At 40.3% G+C, this 15,550-nt stretch overlaps 1 protein-coding gene across 2 annotated transcripts; it reads left to right on the top strand.

Moving 5' to 3' along the window:
- lgi3 (leucine-rich repeat LGI family, member 3) lies at positions 1 to 14,803 on the top strand. 2 transcript variants are annotated; one of them, XM_053680105.1, is made up of 10 exons: positions 1 to 323; positions 2,238 to 2,621; positions 6,117 to 6,188; positions 6,962 to 7,033; positions 9,051 to 9,122; positions 9,268 to 9,339; positions 10,112 to 10,281; positions 10,570 to 10,734; positions 11,745 to 11,835; positions 12,716 to 14,803. In XM_053680105.1, the coding sequence occupies exons 2-10, from the start codon at positions 2,398 to 2,400 to the stop codon at positions 13,443 to 13,445; spliced, it is 1,668 nt and encodes a 555-aa protein (XP_053536080.1). In that variant the 5' UTR covers positions 1 to 323; positions 2,238 to 2,397; the 3' UTR covers positions 13,446 to 14,803. The 2 variants fall into 2 exon arrangements, with proteins under 2 accessions (XP_053536080.1, XP_017323163.2); XM_017467674.3 differs by lacking the exon at positions 1 to 323 and having other exon boundaries at positions 2,161 to 2,621.
- Positions 14,804 to 15,550: the final 747 nt, after the last annotated feature.

Raw genomic sequence — 15,550 nt, 5'->3', positions numbered from 1 at the left:
TTACTCACCACATTTCAAAAGAAAAAATCTCTCCTTTCTCCTCACCACATTTTCAAACGTCACTACATTTCTCTAGCATTCATCTAGATTGCCTCGTGAGAGTTATCATGCTAGCTTATCGACAGTTAAGCCAAACATTAGCTAAGTTAGCCTTAGCTAATGTTTTCCCACATTCATTGGGGAAAGAGGTAGACATCTTTTCTTTTGTGAATCCTTCTTGTACTTTTATTTTTAGACTTTTGAAGAGTTTGAAGCTGTTCTTCAGTGTTTACCAGAAGATTTATTTAGATGAGTACTTTCACTTTACCCGAGTGAGAATTTGGGTATGTTTACTGGCAGTGGTAGCTCTGTGTAAAAGCTACCATTCTAAACTGGTAACTCAACATTTAATGTTCTTTGCTAGTGATGGTTGTGAGATCAAATTTTTGAGAGACATTGATTAAAGCCCCAGTTCTGTGCTTGCATTCAAATCAGTTTAAAATGAAGAACAAAGTGCTAGGGGTGGGATAAACAGTGGTGATCAGTGATTGGTCGTCGGGAAAAATAATAATCAGTTATTGATCATTGGGAACAATGGAAGTCAGTGATTGGTCATTGGGAAGCAATGGTGATTAGTGATTGGTCATTGGGAACAATGGTGATCAGTGATTGGTCATTGGGAACAATGGTGATCAGTGATTGGTCATTGGGAACAATGGTGATCAGTGATTGGTCATTGGGAACAATGGTATCAATGACCGGCTGTTTGGAGCAATGATAATCAGTGATTGATTATTGGAAACAATGGTGATGAGTTATAGGAGTCAGAATGGAATCCTTAAATATGATTTTCTCCTTTTTTGGGGATGGCCAGATTTTAAAATGCTAGAACCTTATTTCTAATTGGAATAGAAAATAATGGAAAACTAGTAGTTTGCAAAAACCTGTAGTTATTTGAGGTTCTCAAACTTTTTGCAGCCAAGCTAATTTCATCAACATAATCTTAATGAAATAAATTCAAAACTGTTTAAATATTAGGGTCAATATTAGGTTTTTCAACTTTTTGAGGTTTGGGTTAAAATCACGTGACCAGGCAAACAGGCTAATAACTATAAGTTCTCAATAATACATGCTGTATAATAACTTTGATAATGGTAAGTTGTGATTTCCAACACTGTAACAAAAAGTAAAAATGAAGGACGGCTGGATATGTTCCACAGACACCACGGGGCAAAGAAATATGATCGTTCCACCCCAATTTTAGCATCGCTCCATTGGCTCCCGGTCCATTTTAAGATCCTGTTTAAGATTCTGTTTGTCTTTAAAACTCTTAATGATCAAGCTCCTTCGTTATCTCAAAGATCTTCTTACACCACATTCATCTAACAGATTTCTAAAATCTTCTGATAGGTTTCTTCTGTAGGTCCCTCGATCCCGTTTAAAAACTAAGGGGGGTAGCGCTCTTTCAGTCGCTGCTCCTCGTTTATGGAATCAATCGCCACTGGACATCCGCCTTGCACCTTCAATTACCAATTTTAAGAAGAGGCTGAAACATATCTCTTCTCCCAGGCGTTTTAATATCATTTTCTACTATTGTCTATTGTTTGTCTTGATTTGGTTTTATTCTGTTTTTTATTTGACTTTTCTTCACTCTGTTTGGTCAGCTTCGCTGTGTTAAATGTGCTTTATAAATAAAATTTACTTACTTACTTTAAGAAACACTTCTCTAAATAAGAGAAAATTCTTAATATGAAAGGGTTTTCCCAACCCGCCACACGTATAATAAATAAAATAAGTTGCTTTATCTCAAGCACATATACCATCTCATTACTGATGTGAGTGGGAATTCAATTCAAGTCGTACACATCATGATACAGATATGAGGTGTATAAATGACAAAATTCGTTCCGGATCCGGACGATAACAGTTTGTACTGTTTCATCTCACACATACACTCCATGCTGCTGAAGTGCTCTTAGAGAACGGTTAATAATTCAGTGTATAGGTCTTCAGGAGTGTGTGAGTGAGCACAGAATTGCTGGCTCGCACACCGTCCTGCAGTCCCTGCTAACGCAACTGCACCACTGTGAGGAAGAACAGCGAGATCCGGCGGTGCTGCAGAGTATGCCCTCCCTACATATACACCCCCCCCCCCCCCCCCCCCCCCGCCTCCCTTTCTAGCTGTATCTCAGTGAGTGCATGTCATTTGCTTACGCCATCACTCTTTCCTTCTTCCTCTCTCTCTTTCTCACTGACAGGCTCTGCCTCACTCCATCTCTCTTTCTTTCCTCTCCTCCAAAAGAATTCCTCTCCTCCTCATCTCTCTCCTACTTTCTTGATTCCTTCTCTCTTTTCCTGCACTTAATCGAAAAAGCTCTAACTCTAGCAATAGAAGATCGGGACCAGGACCAGAAGAAGATGTCCAAATCAGAGTGCAAGAGTGCATCGAGGCGGCTGAGATGGATCAAATCAGCTGCTGTCTCTTTCTTCCTTCTTCTGGTGTACACACAGGGAATGGCCGAAGGGCGCCGAGTCACCAAAGTCCCTCGCTGTCCAGCTACCTGCTCCTGCACCAAAGACAGCGCCTTCTGCGTAGACACTAAAGCCATCCCCAAGAGCTTCCCGCCTGGCATCATTTCACTGTGAGTAAACACACACGCCTGGTGTTCAGTGTACACGAGGACTGAAGTTGGCTGAGAGTTTTAGTGGACTTTCTCCCATTATCGTCTTTAATACCTGTCTGTTTGGGTAGTTTTGCTGAGGATTCCCTTCTTAATGCAGAACCATGTATGCAAAGTGATGTCAGCAGCTTTAATAAACAAACACCATTCCAAATTGCGTTTAAAAGTCATATTTATATAACCAAGATAACGTTATTTTCTAATGCTTCTTATAACATGCTACACAATTCTTGAATCTGATTGGTCAGAAGGTGTTGGTTCATTTTCTGGCGGCAAGGTTTATTTTAATGAGCTTGTGCTATGGTTTAAATAGTAACAACTTATACAGGAACTTGTATGGTGGATGCGCCACATGATCTAGGTTTAATAATAAATGGATTCAAAACGTGTTCTTTAACAACAACAGCAACAACAACAAAAGTATAATCATTGATGTGGTGAAGTTTACTGCAAGGAAGCATTTATTATGGAAGGAGTCTCCAGTGTTAGCGTTTTGTTTTCCACCATGGGAAAGTCTTCAGGGCCGAAGGCTTCACATTTCGTGGTTTATCAGTCACTTAACAAGCAGCGTTTTTTTTTTTTTTTTTTACTTTAAACCAGAGGGGGAAAAAAATGACTTTTTTTTAAGTGAAGTGATAACAGGAACTTGCTTGTTTCATTAGCATTAAGCATACAGTAAATATAACTGGATACAAAGATAATGTATCATTTTATCATGCTTACTAGGAGTAAAAAAAACAAAAAAAACAAACATATAGTCTGGAAAATTCAGAAATTGGAATTGTAATCTCATATGTTATTTTTGACTATCCACCATTGCACGTTGTTGCCATACAGCAACAATTCAATTCAATTCCATTTTATTTATATACTGCTTTTAACAATGGACATTATCACAGAGCAGCTTCAGGGAAATATATCAATTCAGGATATACATTTGAATTTATAAATTTATCCCTAATGAGCAAGGCAGAGGCGATGGTGGCAAGGAAAAATTCCTTAAGATGGCATGAGGAAGAAACCTTGAGGGGAACCAGTCTCAAAAGGCAACCCATCCTCACCTGGGTGACAACGAATAGTGCAATTATAAATAATTGGTGGCTGTGGCTCAGGTGGTGAGCGGGTTGTCCGCCAATCGTAGGGTTGGCGGTTCGATTCCCGGCCCCACGTGACTCCACATACAGAAGTGTCCTTGGGCAAGACACTGAACCCCAAGTTGCTCCCGATGGCATGTTAGCGCCTTGCATGTTAGCTCTGCTACCATTGGTGTGTGAGTGTGTGTGTGAATGGGTGAATGAGAACCAGTGTAAAGCGCTTTGGATAAAACCGCTATATAAGTGCGCCATTTAATATAATATAATATAATATAATATAATTGGAGTAAACGTCATTGGATATTGTGGCAGTGTAATATCATGTAGAGACGATGAAATATATCGCACAAGAATACAGTAGAAACAAAGTTTCAAAGTAGAATCCAAAGCACTTTACACTGGTTCTCATTCACCCATTCACACAATGGGTGAATGAGAACCAGTGTAAAGTGCTTTGGATAAAAGTGCTATATAAGTGCACCATTTACCATTTACCAAATAATTCCCTTCTATAACCGTGTACTACATGGCCAAAAAGTTCAAGTGTGTAACCAGGGAATTCATAACCAGGTGACTTAAGTGCAAAACTGTTCATGGCAATTGCAGTCCTAAAGCCATCATTTCATATCAGTTGCAGTTCAACGCCGTCTTCATGGTTTGTAAGTGGTACCATCCTCAGTAATCTCGTTGATCTGTTTGGGACCATCTTCAGCAACAGTGAGCGATTTCCAGGTGATGAGAACTTAACCAAATGTAAATGTAATCATTCATGCAGCAAATACAAAATTGTAATTGTCTGCAAATCGTTATTTGGGTCGACGAGGTAACAGTAACTCCACTTCACCACACCACCCTTTAGTTGATTATTTTCCCATAACAGCACATCATGTACTGTCTTATTCCTTACTTAAATGTTACAACTGTATTTCTACAAATGCGAAAGCGATGGTGTGGACCAGTGACCCAACATTGCGAAGTAATGAACAGAGTTAAATAGCAGCTGTCACAGAGATGCAGAGTTCTGAGAAAATCCATTCAGGAGAATGAAGAAAGGCTGTAGTGTTGTTCGCAGCAATAGGACATATTAACCTCACGACCCACGCACTTTATCGCTGAACGCAGACGATGTGTTTTAATGTTGGTGCAATATGACACCGTAATGCACCTTGTTTGAGAACACACAAGCCACAATGCGTTGCTTAAATATCTACTGTACGAGACAACACACGGAGGGTGTAATACGTTAGTACCGTTTTCTTCTTCATATCTGTTCAGTGACCACAGAAACGTCTAAACTACCACCAGTTTCCTGTCTCGAATCCACCTCACGTTAACTCATCCACCTCACGGTATTTTAGACCTGTGTACCTCTATTATGTATCAAATACCATATGTGTGTGAAACATAAACGACATTCAGATCAGCAGAAGAATTTGGTAGTGTGATATTAATAAAAATATATATATAGTTCAGGTGCTCTGGTTTTTTATCTTCTTCACATACTCAAGACTCAGAGATGTACGTCATGAGAGTGCATGTCCTACTTTTGAGAGATTAAATCCTTCCTCAAAGCAACCTAGGATCCGTCTGTTTGCGTAATTACTTCAGAAGGCGGAAGTCGTGCAACGGCTAAATATATAGATCACTTTATAGGGCACGGATTGAGTGTAATTTCTTAGCGGAGGACATTTAAATCTGCTCCAGTTGCACATTCCTGGTGTCTTATCGTGGTGTTTTATTTTTGTATAGAAAGACATGGCAAGATAAAATCAGCACAATGATCTGATTTCAGAAGGAATGCCCATCCTGAGTCTTCAGGGAAAGAAAGAAAACAGGGTCATGAGTTCCCTGGCTTAGGGGCTTAGTGGTTAGCATGTTTGCCTCATACCTCCAGGGTTGGGGGTTCGATTCGCCTCTGTCCTGTGTGCATGGAGTTGACATGTTCCCCCTGTGCTTTGGGGGTTTCCTCCTGGTATTCTAGTTTCCTCCCCCAGTCTAAAGACATGCATTGTAGGCTGATTTGCTTCTTTAAACTGTCCGTAGTGTGTGTGATTGTGCCCTGCGATTGGTTAGCACCCCATCCCAGGTGTCTTCCACCTCGTGACCCGAGTCCCCCCGGTATAGATTCCTGTCTTCCTGCGACCCTGTCTAGGATAAGCGGTACACAAAATGGATGGATGGATCGAAAAAGTGTATATTGTGGTAAAATCAGGAAAGGCTTGTGGTGTTTTTAGCGTTCAATTACAGAGTTTTCAGAGAAATTCTTCCACTTGGCATGCGTTATACTATCTACTGTATATAGTTTATGTAATGTGCTTTATGTAATCTGTTGGGTTTTTTTTTTTTTTTTTTTGCTTTGTAGGACAATGGTGAATGCAGGCTTCACTGAGATCCCCGAAGGAGCGTTCTCTCACCTACACTTGCTGCAGTTCCTGTAAGTACAACCTGTACAGTTTCCGGAAATTTCCCTGCAGCATTTTTGCTGCCGTGAAGGATTCCACCAAAAAACACAACAACAACACTGCGAATAGGAGGAAGTGGGGAATAGGAGGGGGCGGTGTTGGCATGGACTGGAGCACAGTGTGCAGTGCGGTGTGTATCAGTGACAGGGTCAGCGTCACTTCTGCACTCAACACAGCCAGCAGCCTCCACTCTACACACTCCTCATACTCAACCAACAATAGCTGGTCTGTTCTGGCCACGAGGGTGTGTGTGTGTGTGTGTGTGTGTGTGTGTGTGTGTGTGTGTGTGTGTGTGTGTGTGTGTGTGTGTGTGGATTTGTTAAGAGATGGGTCTGTTGAGATCAAGGCGAACAGGATTCAGCAATGTTAAAATGAACGACAGTGAAACAGTTATTAATCAGTTATAGCCTACACAGAGTACACAGTTTTACACAGAGCTACTGCATGCACGCCACCACTGGATTTCACCACCGTACATTGTGTACATTTGTCAAGGCACCACTCTGAACACAACTGAACTGTAGTGAAGTCTCAAATGCTCACTTTTACACCATCACTCCCTCGACCACTCACACACCTTCACGACCCAAGTGCAGACCTGGAGCAGGACTTCAGGGTTTAGGGTGGTATTTGGGACAGGACCGATAAAAGATCTATTTTAATTCCAGCGTCTTCTCTCTCTCTCTCTCTCTCTCTCTCTCTCTCTCTCTCTCTCTCTCTACCTCTCTCCCCATCTTTCCTGCAGTTTGCTGAATTCCAACACTTTCACTGTGATTGCTGATGATGCCTTCGCTGGCCTCTCGCACCTGCAGTATCTGTGAGTCCGCACGTCACCGAAATCAAAAGCAATAAAGCTGGGGAAAAGGGGGGGGGGGGGGGGGTAAAAATGATGGAAGGAAGAAAGGACAAAGCAAACAAAGAAACAAATAAAGAAGGGAAAAGAAAGAAAGGGAAAGAAAAAAAATGAAGGAAATAGGAAGGAGGGAAGAAAGAAACAAAGAAAAAGAAAGAAAGAAATGCATGACAGACAGACAGATAAAGAATGGAAAAACTAAGAAAGAAAGAAAGAAACAACCAAACAAACAAAGAAGGAAGGGAAAAGAAAGAAATAAAGATACAAACATTCAAGCAAAAAAAGAAAGCGAGACATTTGAGCACAAACTGAGAGTCTGTTAGAGAGAGTGTGTTTATGTAGTTGGGATCGCTCGGAGTGTGTATTATTGATCACGTCTCTGCTCCAGTTTGTCTCTGTGCTGACGTGGACATTTTCCTAATTTCTGCCGCACAGTTCTGCTCTCTAATCTATAACTGGAGGCTGAAGTGTTTGGCCAGATGTTAGCAAGTGTTTTTGTATGCAAGTGTATTTGTAACGAACGTACAATGGATTTAACTACAGCTGATATCAGCACTGCAAAGACTAGTGTTTTCTCTTTTAGGATTGCAGTCTGATCGACAGTTACCTCAGTGCATGTTGTTACTCAGTGACAGTGTATGAATCTGTTTTTTTGCTCCAAATAGTCATATCTGTATCTGTATTAAGAGCTGTACTCTAAAAAAAAAAAAAAAACACATACAAATACATTCAAGCATCCAATTCAAACACACAGATGCGACAGTTCAAGGGTTGGGGGCCATTCAGTCCTTTCTTTCTTTCTTTCTTTCTTTCTTTCTTGGTTCTCAAATGTTTTGTAGCCATGAACCTCTTTAACTCTAAAATAAAATACATTTCACAGAATTATTTCAAGAATGTTCATTGAAATAGTCTCTTAGATACTTAGAGCGGGGGTCATGGTGGCTTACTTGTCAGCATGTTTACCTCGCACCTCCGGGTTCGAAGGTCCGAATCTCGCCTCCGCCCCGTGTGCATGGAGTTCTCCCCGTGCCTCGGGGGTTTCCTCCGGGTACTCCGGTTTCCTGCCCCAGTCCAAAGACATGCACTGTAGGCTGATTGGCATTTCCAGATTGTCCATAATGTGTGTGATTGTGCCCTGCAACGGGTTGGCACCCTGTCCAAGGTGTCCCATGCCTTGTTCCCCGAGTTCCCTATGGTAGGCTCCAGGCTCTCTGCAACCCTGTGTAGGATAAGTGGTTTGGAAAATGGATGGATGGATGGACAGATAGAGCTTTCTATTCCTGAACTTTCCACAGACAGATTATGTTCACGCCTACATTATTCATAGGCTGACGAATTATTAAGGTTCCGGTTAAACCCATTCAATTCAAGGGACCAGTCAGTACTCATTAGTATTAAATTTGATAACGGTGAGTTGTGATTTTCAGACGTGTATCTAATTTAAAAAATGTAGGACCTCCTCGCCATGCGTCATGGACCCATATTCTAGTGGGGCTTCCATCTACCTAAGATTCAGGTAACATTTAAGCTCAAATTCATAATGAAAAGCTAGAGAGAGAGAGAGAGAGAGTATGTGTGTGTGTGAGAGAGAGAAATGAGAAGACGCCGCAGCAATCTCAGTGTCATTAAGCTAAAAGGTTTTATAAGATAAATGTGACGCATAGATCACCGGGAGTCAATTGCAACGACTCAATCTATTATGCAATCTAAACTGAATTTCATGGTACAGTGTGTCATCAATCCAAGAGAGACAAAATGAGAGCAAAAGACAGCGAGGAAAGACCTGACAGCATGCCATTATATCGATAGTATTTGCCAATTAACTGTCTTCTGAGCTTCACACCCTTAAATCTTTTTAATCCCTGCACTTAGCTTTCTTTCTTTATCTTGTGGTTTGTTGAACTGATAGTCAATTGAATCCCCATGCTCGAATTCTCTCAGTATGTTTGTTTAACTCAGTCGTTTTGCTTCTGCCCTGCAGGTTTATTGAGAATAATGACATTCACTCACTCTCCAAATACACTTTTAGAGGCCTGAAGTCTCTAACGCACCTGTACGTATCATCATACAGCATTATACCACTATAGTGATAGGTTTTTGAACATACAGTGTGTATAAAAGAAAAAGTGGAAATTTGATGATAATATCATGTTTTCGACTATAGCACAGGTTGTAACCTTGTATTTTTCATCTGACAGATCTCTGTCTAACAACAACCTGCAGGTCTTACCCAGAGAACTGCTCAAATACCAGGACATCCTCACTGACCTGTGAGTCCACTTTAAACGTCTTACAGAAGACACTGCAAAGCACACATCTGTTAATATACTGTACATGCAGTAGAATCCAGGCATCCTCTTCCACTTCCAATAACACATTTTTACCTCAAAAAAGATGACATCGGGATTCAGTAGTTGAAAAAAAAATTCAATTAAGAAGGTTACAATTGACTGAACGCACCGGTGATGATCATTCATAATACTTATAGGACTGTCTTAACCCAGTCAATATCAGATTATTCCGTAATATACCAACACATATATATATATGTGTTGTATAATATATATATTAATATTATAGCTAATATAAATAAAAAAGAGAGACTGGTGTTTATAGCTACTATAATGTAAGAGATACCAGGAAGTAACTTGTATCATGGGTGTTCCACAACATTAGACGTAACTATAAATGGATAAAAAGTATGAATGTCATTCTTTATTTAATGAAAAACCTGCAATCATTGACAAATTGCTGTGGTATAAGTGGAATAAAACACCTGCGGATGTGCTGGAATAGGAAAGAAATTCATTTTGAGGTAGTAACAGTAACTCAGCTTCATCAGTCTGTTGTTGATTATTTCCCCCACAACAACATGCCTCATTATGTTTCATTCCGTATTTAAATAAGTATTTGGTCTGTATTATTTTTTTTTTAAAAAGAAAAAAACAAAGAAATTACTAATAATGAATATATATTTTAAAAAAACAGAACAGCTATAGGTTTTTAGGAACCGATGTAGAACTTGTGTCCCACTTTCCTCAGAGATCTGAGAGGGAACTCGTTCCGCTGCGACTGTAAGATTAAGTGGCTGGTGGACTGGATGGAGAAATCCAACACCTCCGTCCCGACTATATACTGTGCCAGTCCCTTTGAGTTCCAGGGCCGACGCATCCAGGACTTAACACCACGAGACTTCAACTGCATCAGTGCAGGTAAGGAAGGAGCGCTTTGGCATTCTGGGATCTCCTCAGCTGACAGATGCTAACTCATCCAGGAAAATACATCAGTTATGGAATGGTGTGCTGTACCATTTCATTGTCGTTTTTCTCAGCGGTTGTATATTTCATTTAATTTGTCCAAACTTCTATGCACTGCTCCTGATTCGAGGTTCACAGCTTAACAGTTTAAATCGATTTCAAGTCCAGTCTGTAACACGTGTAACAAAAAGTGGAAAAATTCAGCGTGGGTGAATACTTATGCATCTTAAAATCTATCCTCAGATTTCGCTTTGTACGAGACCTACCCATTCCAGACCCTCTCTGTGGAGTCGTATGACTTTAACGATGACTTGTATGTGGTGTTCGCTCAGCCCAACACGGGAATATGTACTGTTTACATCTGGGATCATGTGGACATGCTTTTCAGGACCCATTACAACATCACATGTAAGTCTGCCCTTTGTTATCTAGTTTTCCAAGATTACCGACTGGTGATTGATTGAAAAATAAAATGTCTCAAGTAATGCTTACAACATACATGCTGAATGAGCTTCCGAAGAAGATGTTAAAGTATTACACGTTTGGTTGAAACAATTCTTTGGACTTTCGCAGAAAGGTTTCAGTGAATCAAATACTGTCAGGAGCTGAAGCATAACAATTCCCTGCCCTCCTGATCTCTCTCCACGGTACTGTGTGACTAAAAGCATCCGCTCTATTCTTACTCCACTCGAGCTGCTTTTAAAGTAATGGGCCTTGCCGAGAGAGGTTGGTGAGGTGAAGGAGAAGCGAGTTGGAAAGGCTGTGAATGGGAAAGGAAAGGAGATATCTAAGGAATACAACATGACAGGGTGTGCTGTTATAGGAAAATGATCAACGACAGGATGCTATGGTGCCGTTACTACCCTAAAGTAGATGATATTCCTCTGAATATTCCATCGATTACTATTTTTATTTATTAAATTATGACACCATGTTTTTTTATTTTTATCCATTTATAGTTAGATTTAATGTTGTGGAGCATCTACAGAACATCTTTCTATCTTTATTCCATCTATGTTTTATCACTTAATATGTTATTGCAGCCATAAACCCTTTTATAACCCTTTTTCTCTCGTTTGAAGGTAGTATGACAAAAAAAAAACGCAGCTTTGTCATGTTATAGAGGCTTAGATTATGTTCAGGTTCCGTCATACAAGTCCCTGTGAATGAGCTGTTACTATCGAAACAGTAATGTGTTGGAATAAGTGTACCTTCTGACCAATCAGATTTGAGAATTCAACAAACTTGTGGTGTACAACAAAAATGGTCAGATACATGAAGACTGATTTTATCATTCAGGTGTTCCTAAGGACAGACAATATTGTACAATGTTTAAAAAACGTTGTTGTTTTTTGTGTGTGTGTGTGTGTTTCGGTACCACGTGAGTCTAAATGTGTAGTGTTTGTAATGTTTTCCAGCTCGATCTGCAGTGTACTGCAAGCCTGTGGTGATCAACAACACACTCTACATGGTGGTAGCCCAACTCTTTGGTGGATCCCATATCTATAAGTAAGAGACTCAGAGTTAAAATATAATTATGAGCATATTTGGGGACTGGGATGATATTACCAACAGGCTGCTCAATACATAGAGCCAGAATTATGTAAATTTTTTTTTACATAATTAACACAGGTGTGGTGTTTCCTGATTGGCAGAATAATTTATGAGTTAGGACATTTAGAACTGCGTTATGGTTTATTTTAAATTTGCTAAAAGGATCATTCTGGGATACTGATTTTTCCATACTCAGCAGAAAAAAAACCCCCACAAGTAAGGATTTAATCAGTCAGAGACAGGACAACAAGCATTTCCACCATTTTAGGTTTAAAGAGAGTATGAGAGGGTGTAATATTGTCATATTATGAGCTGTGCAGACACTGAACCCCAAGTTGCTCCCGATGGCAAGTTAGCGCCTTGCATGGCAGCTCTACTACCATTGGTGTGTGTGTGTGTGTGTGTGAATGGGTGAATGAGACACAGTGTAAAGCGCTTTGGATAAAACCGCTATATAAGTGTGCCATTTAATATAATATAATATAATTGGAGTAAACGTCATTGGATATTGTGGCAGTGTAATATCGTGTAGAGACGATGAAATATATCGCACAAGCCTACAGTAGAAACATAAAACACAATGAGAATACCATTTTCTCTGATTTCGCCAGATATGTAGAGAGGGAAATCTTGTCCAATATTTGCAAGGAAAGCTTAAAAATACTAGTATAGCTTAATGTTAAGTGGAAAAAATATCCAGTTTTTCATTATTATAGTAGATTGCTATGCTTGTATAAGACCATTCCCTTCATTTGAGAATTACTTTGAATTATGGCATAATTCTATTCTTTTTAATAACCAATGCAGAGCAACATTATTTCTGTCTTTTACACAGGTGGGAAGAAGGGCCTTTGCAGTTTGTCAAAATCCAGGACATCGACGCCAGCCGTGTACGCAAACCCAACTTCATCGAGATGTTTCAGGTTGAAGGAGATTGGTACTTTGCGGTAGTGGACAGCTCCAAGGCAGGTTCCACTAGCATCTACCGCTGGAACAGCAACGGCTTCTACTCGCACCAGTCTCTTCACCCATGGCACCGTGACACACATATCCACTTCCTGGAGGTGGACGGTAAGGCCCGGCTAATCTTGTCGAGCTCCTCCCAGCCTCCAGTGGTGTACCAGTGGAACCGTGGGACACGGCAGTTCGTCGTCCACTCTCAGATCCCACATGCAGGTGATGTACACATGGTCAAGCACTTCTGGGCCCATCAAGCACTCTACCTCTGCCTGACGCGGTTCATTGGCGACTCGAGGCTCGTGCGCTGGGAAAGCCAGCGCTTTGTGGAGATCCAGACGCTGCCTTCACGTGGCTCAATGGCGCTACAACCGTTTAACGTAGGAGTGAGGCACTACCTGATTCTGGGCAGCGATTACTCCTTCTCACGGATCTACCTGTGGGACGAGCTCACACAGTGCTTCCGGCCTTTCCAGGAGCTCAACGTTTTGGCACCTCGTGGTTTTAGCCTCGTCTCCATTGACAACAAAGACATCTTGCTCGTTGCCAGCTTTAAAGGGAAGACTGTGGCATATCAGCATCTACTGGTGGACCTCAGTGCCAAGTAAACTCCAGAGTATAGGTTTTGTTAATGGAAGATCAATATGTTGCCTGGCTTTTGTTGCAAATCCTGTTTATATGCAATACAGACTTTATGTCTTTTGGACAGGTCTTTAATTTCATCAATTTGTAGTCTTGTAAAATAGCATAAATTAGCATGCCGACTTGCCCTTCAAGAATGGAACTGGACACTGTTCATTAAATCTGTTCTGGATATAAGCTTATACATATGCAGTAGATATGAAGGTAAGTGTATACTGACCTCAAAATAAAGCAAGATCTACACTCACTGTTAACTTTATTAGGGGCATTTGCCAAACAGCCAATTTTGTGGCAGCTGTGCAGATACAGATCAAGAGCGTCAGGTAATGTTCACATCAAACATCAGAATAAAGAGAAAATGGGATCTCTGCAGCTTAGACCTTGGCATGGTTTGAGTATTTCAGAAAAGACTGATCTAATGGGATTTTCACGCACAACAGTCTATACATGGTGCTGGTGTGCAAAGCATCTAGGTGTAAACGCTTTGTTGATGAGAAGCTCAGGGGAGACGGGTTCGAGCTGACGGGAAGGATACAATAACTCATATAACCGATCTTTACAAACACGGTGAGCAGAAAAGTAACTCAGAAGTCACAACACCTCGAGCCCTGATGTAGATGAGCTACAAGATCATGTCTCGATCATGCCAGCCACATGATTGGCTGACTGGATAATTGCATGAATGATTAGGTGTACAGGTGTTCTTATTAAAGTAGACAGTGAGACAGTCTCGATATATGGAGCATTCTTTTCAGCATGATAAAATGAAACTGTATTTTTTGCCATCAATCATCTGCCATCATTAATAATTTAACGGTCCTGTCCAGAAACTACAGATTACGAATGACCAAGACAAAGTACTACTATTGATAAAAATCCGGATTTAAAGATACCACACAGTGTGTTTGTGAGTACATACTGTTACCCAGGTTAAATTTTAAGATCTCATAGCCTCATCGATGGTTATGTACAAAATCAGTTTGTGATATAAAAGGTGTTGATTTGTTGATTTTCATGCAGATTTTTTGGTATGCATGTGTTGTGCCAGACTAACAACTACGATAATTTCTATAGTAATCACTATACAATTTCATGCAATCTTCATCTACACACTTTATCCCATCCCACAAAAACCTGTAACATATCAAAGCACGAACTTATTGTCATTCTGTGCACTGAAACTACTTAAAAAAGAAAAAAAGAAAAAGCATCTCTTTGGGTTTTATGTATGACTGAGCATGTGGATTTTTCATTATGACGATCCATGACTAATATGAAACGTCATGGATGTTTATCATCAGCGTTGGAAATAAATTTATACAATACTTTCTCACCATCTGTTGTCAATGTTGAATCAGGTTAAGCATGATTTTCAGCGTATGAGATCTATTAAAAGTTCCGGGGACAAAAGGGGTCCGAGGACGTCAAGTCTAGGCAAGTGGGTTTTTATTGTCATTCCCATATATACTGTAGTAGCTTGTATACATTGGAACAAAATACTGGTTCTCCAGGACCATGGTGCAACACATAACAATATAATACAGTATACAAGACTACATAAAGGGCAAGTACACAACAGTGTGAGACATATGACAATAAATACACAGGACAGTATACACAGGACGACAAATAAACAGAAAAATGAACACACAGGACAGCAGAACAGTGTTGTGTGGGAAAGATATCGCACAGTGGACTGTAAACTATTGTGTAATATAAAAGAAAGAATTTTCCTCCTCGCTGAAGTCGTCTCTCTCTCTCTCTCTCTCTCTCTCTCTCTCTCTCTCTCGCACTCTTTGTATTTTTTCTCTCTTTTTTTAAATATATTTTTAAATCTACTGCAACTATGCGATTCTTATTACTCACTTATAGTCTCCCTGTTCTAACCCCAGTAGCAAAACCTATACAGGTTCCACTGCAATCAGCTGAATGTCCATCATGAGAATCATTTACAAACTGCTGCACCAAATGCAGGTAAAGTTTAAAGTTTAAAACTTTAATGGTCCCTGTGGGTCTCTACTGCCTTCTGTTGGTGGCATGTTATGTATAGTGGATACCATTAAGGACCAAT

Source organism: Ictalurus punctatus, chromosome 5, assembly GCF_001660625.3.
Source record: "Ictalurus punctatus breed USDA103 chromosome 5, Coco_2.0, whole genome shotgun sequence".
NCBI classification, from domain to species: Eukaryota; Metazoa; Chordata; class Actinopteri; order Siluriformes; family Ictaluridae; genus Ictalurus; species Ictalurus punctatus.
The sequence above is the reverse complement of the archived record's forward strand: the minus strand, read 5'-3'. Positions and strand labels throughout refer to the sequence as shown.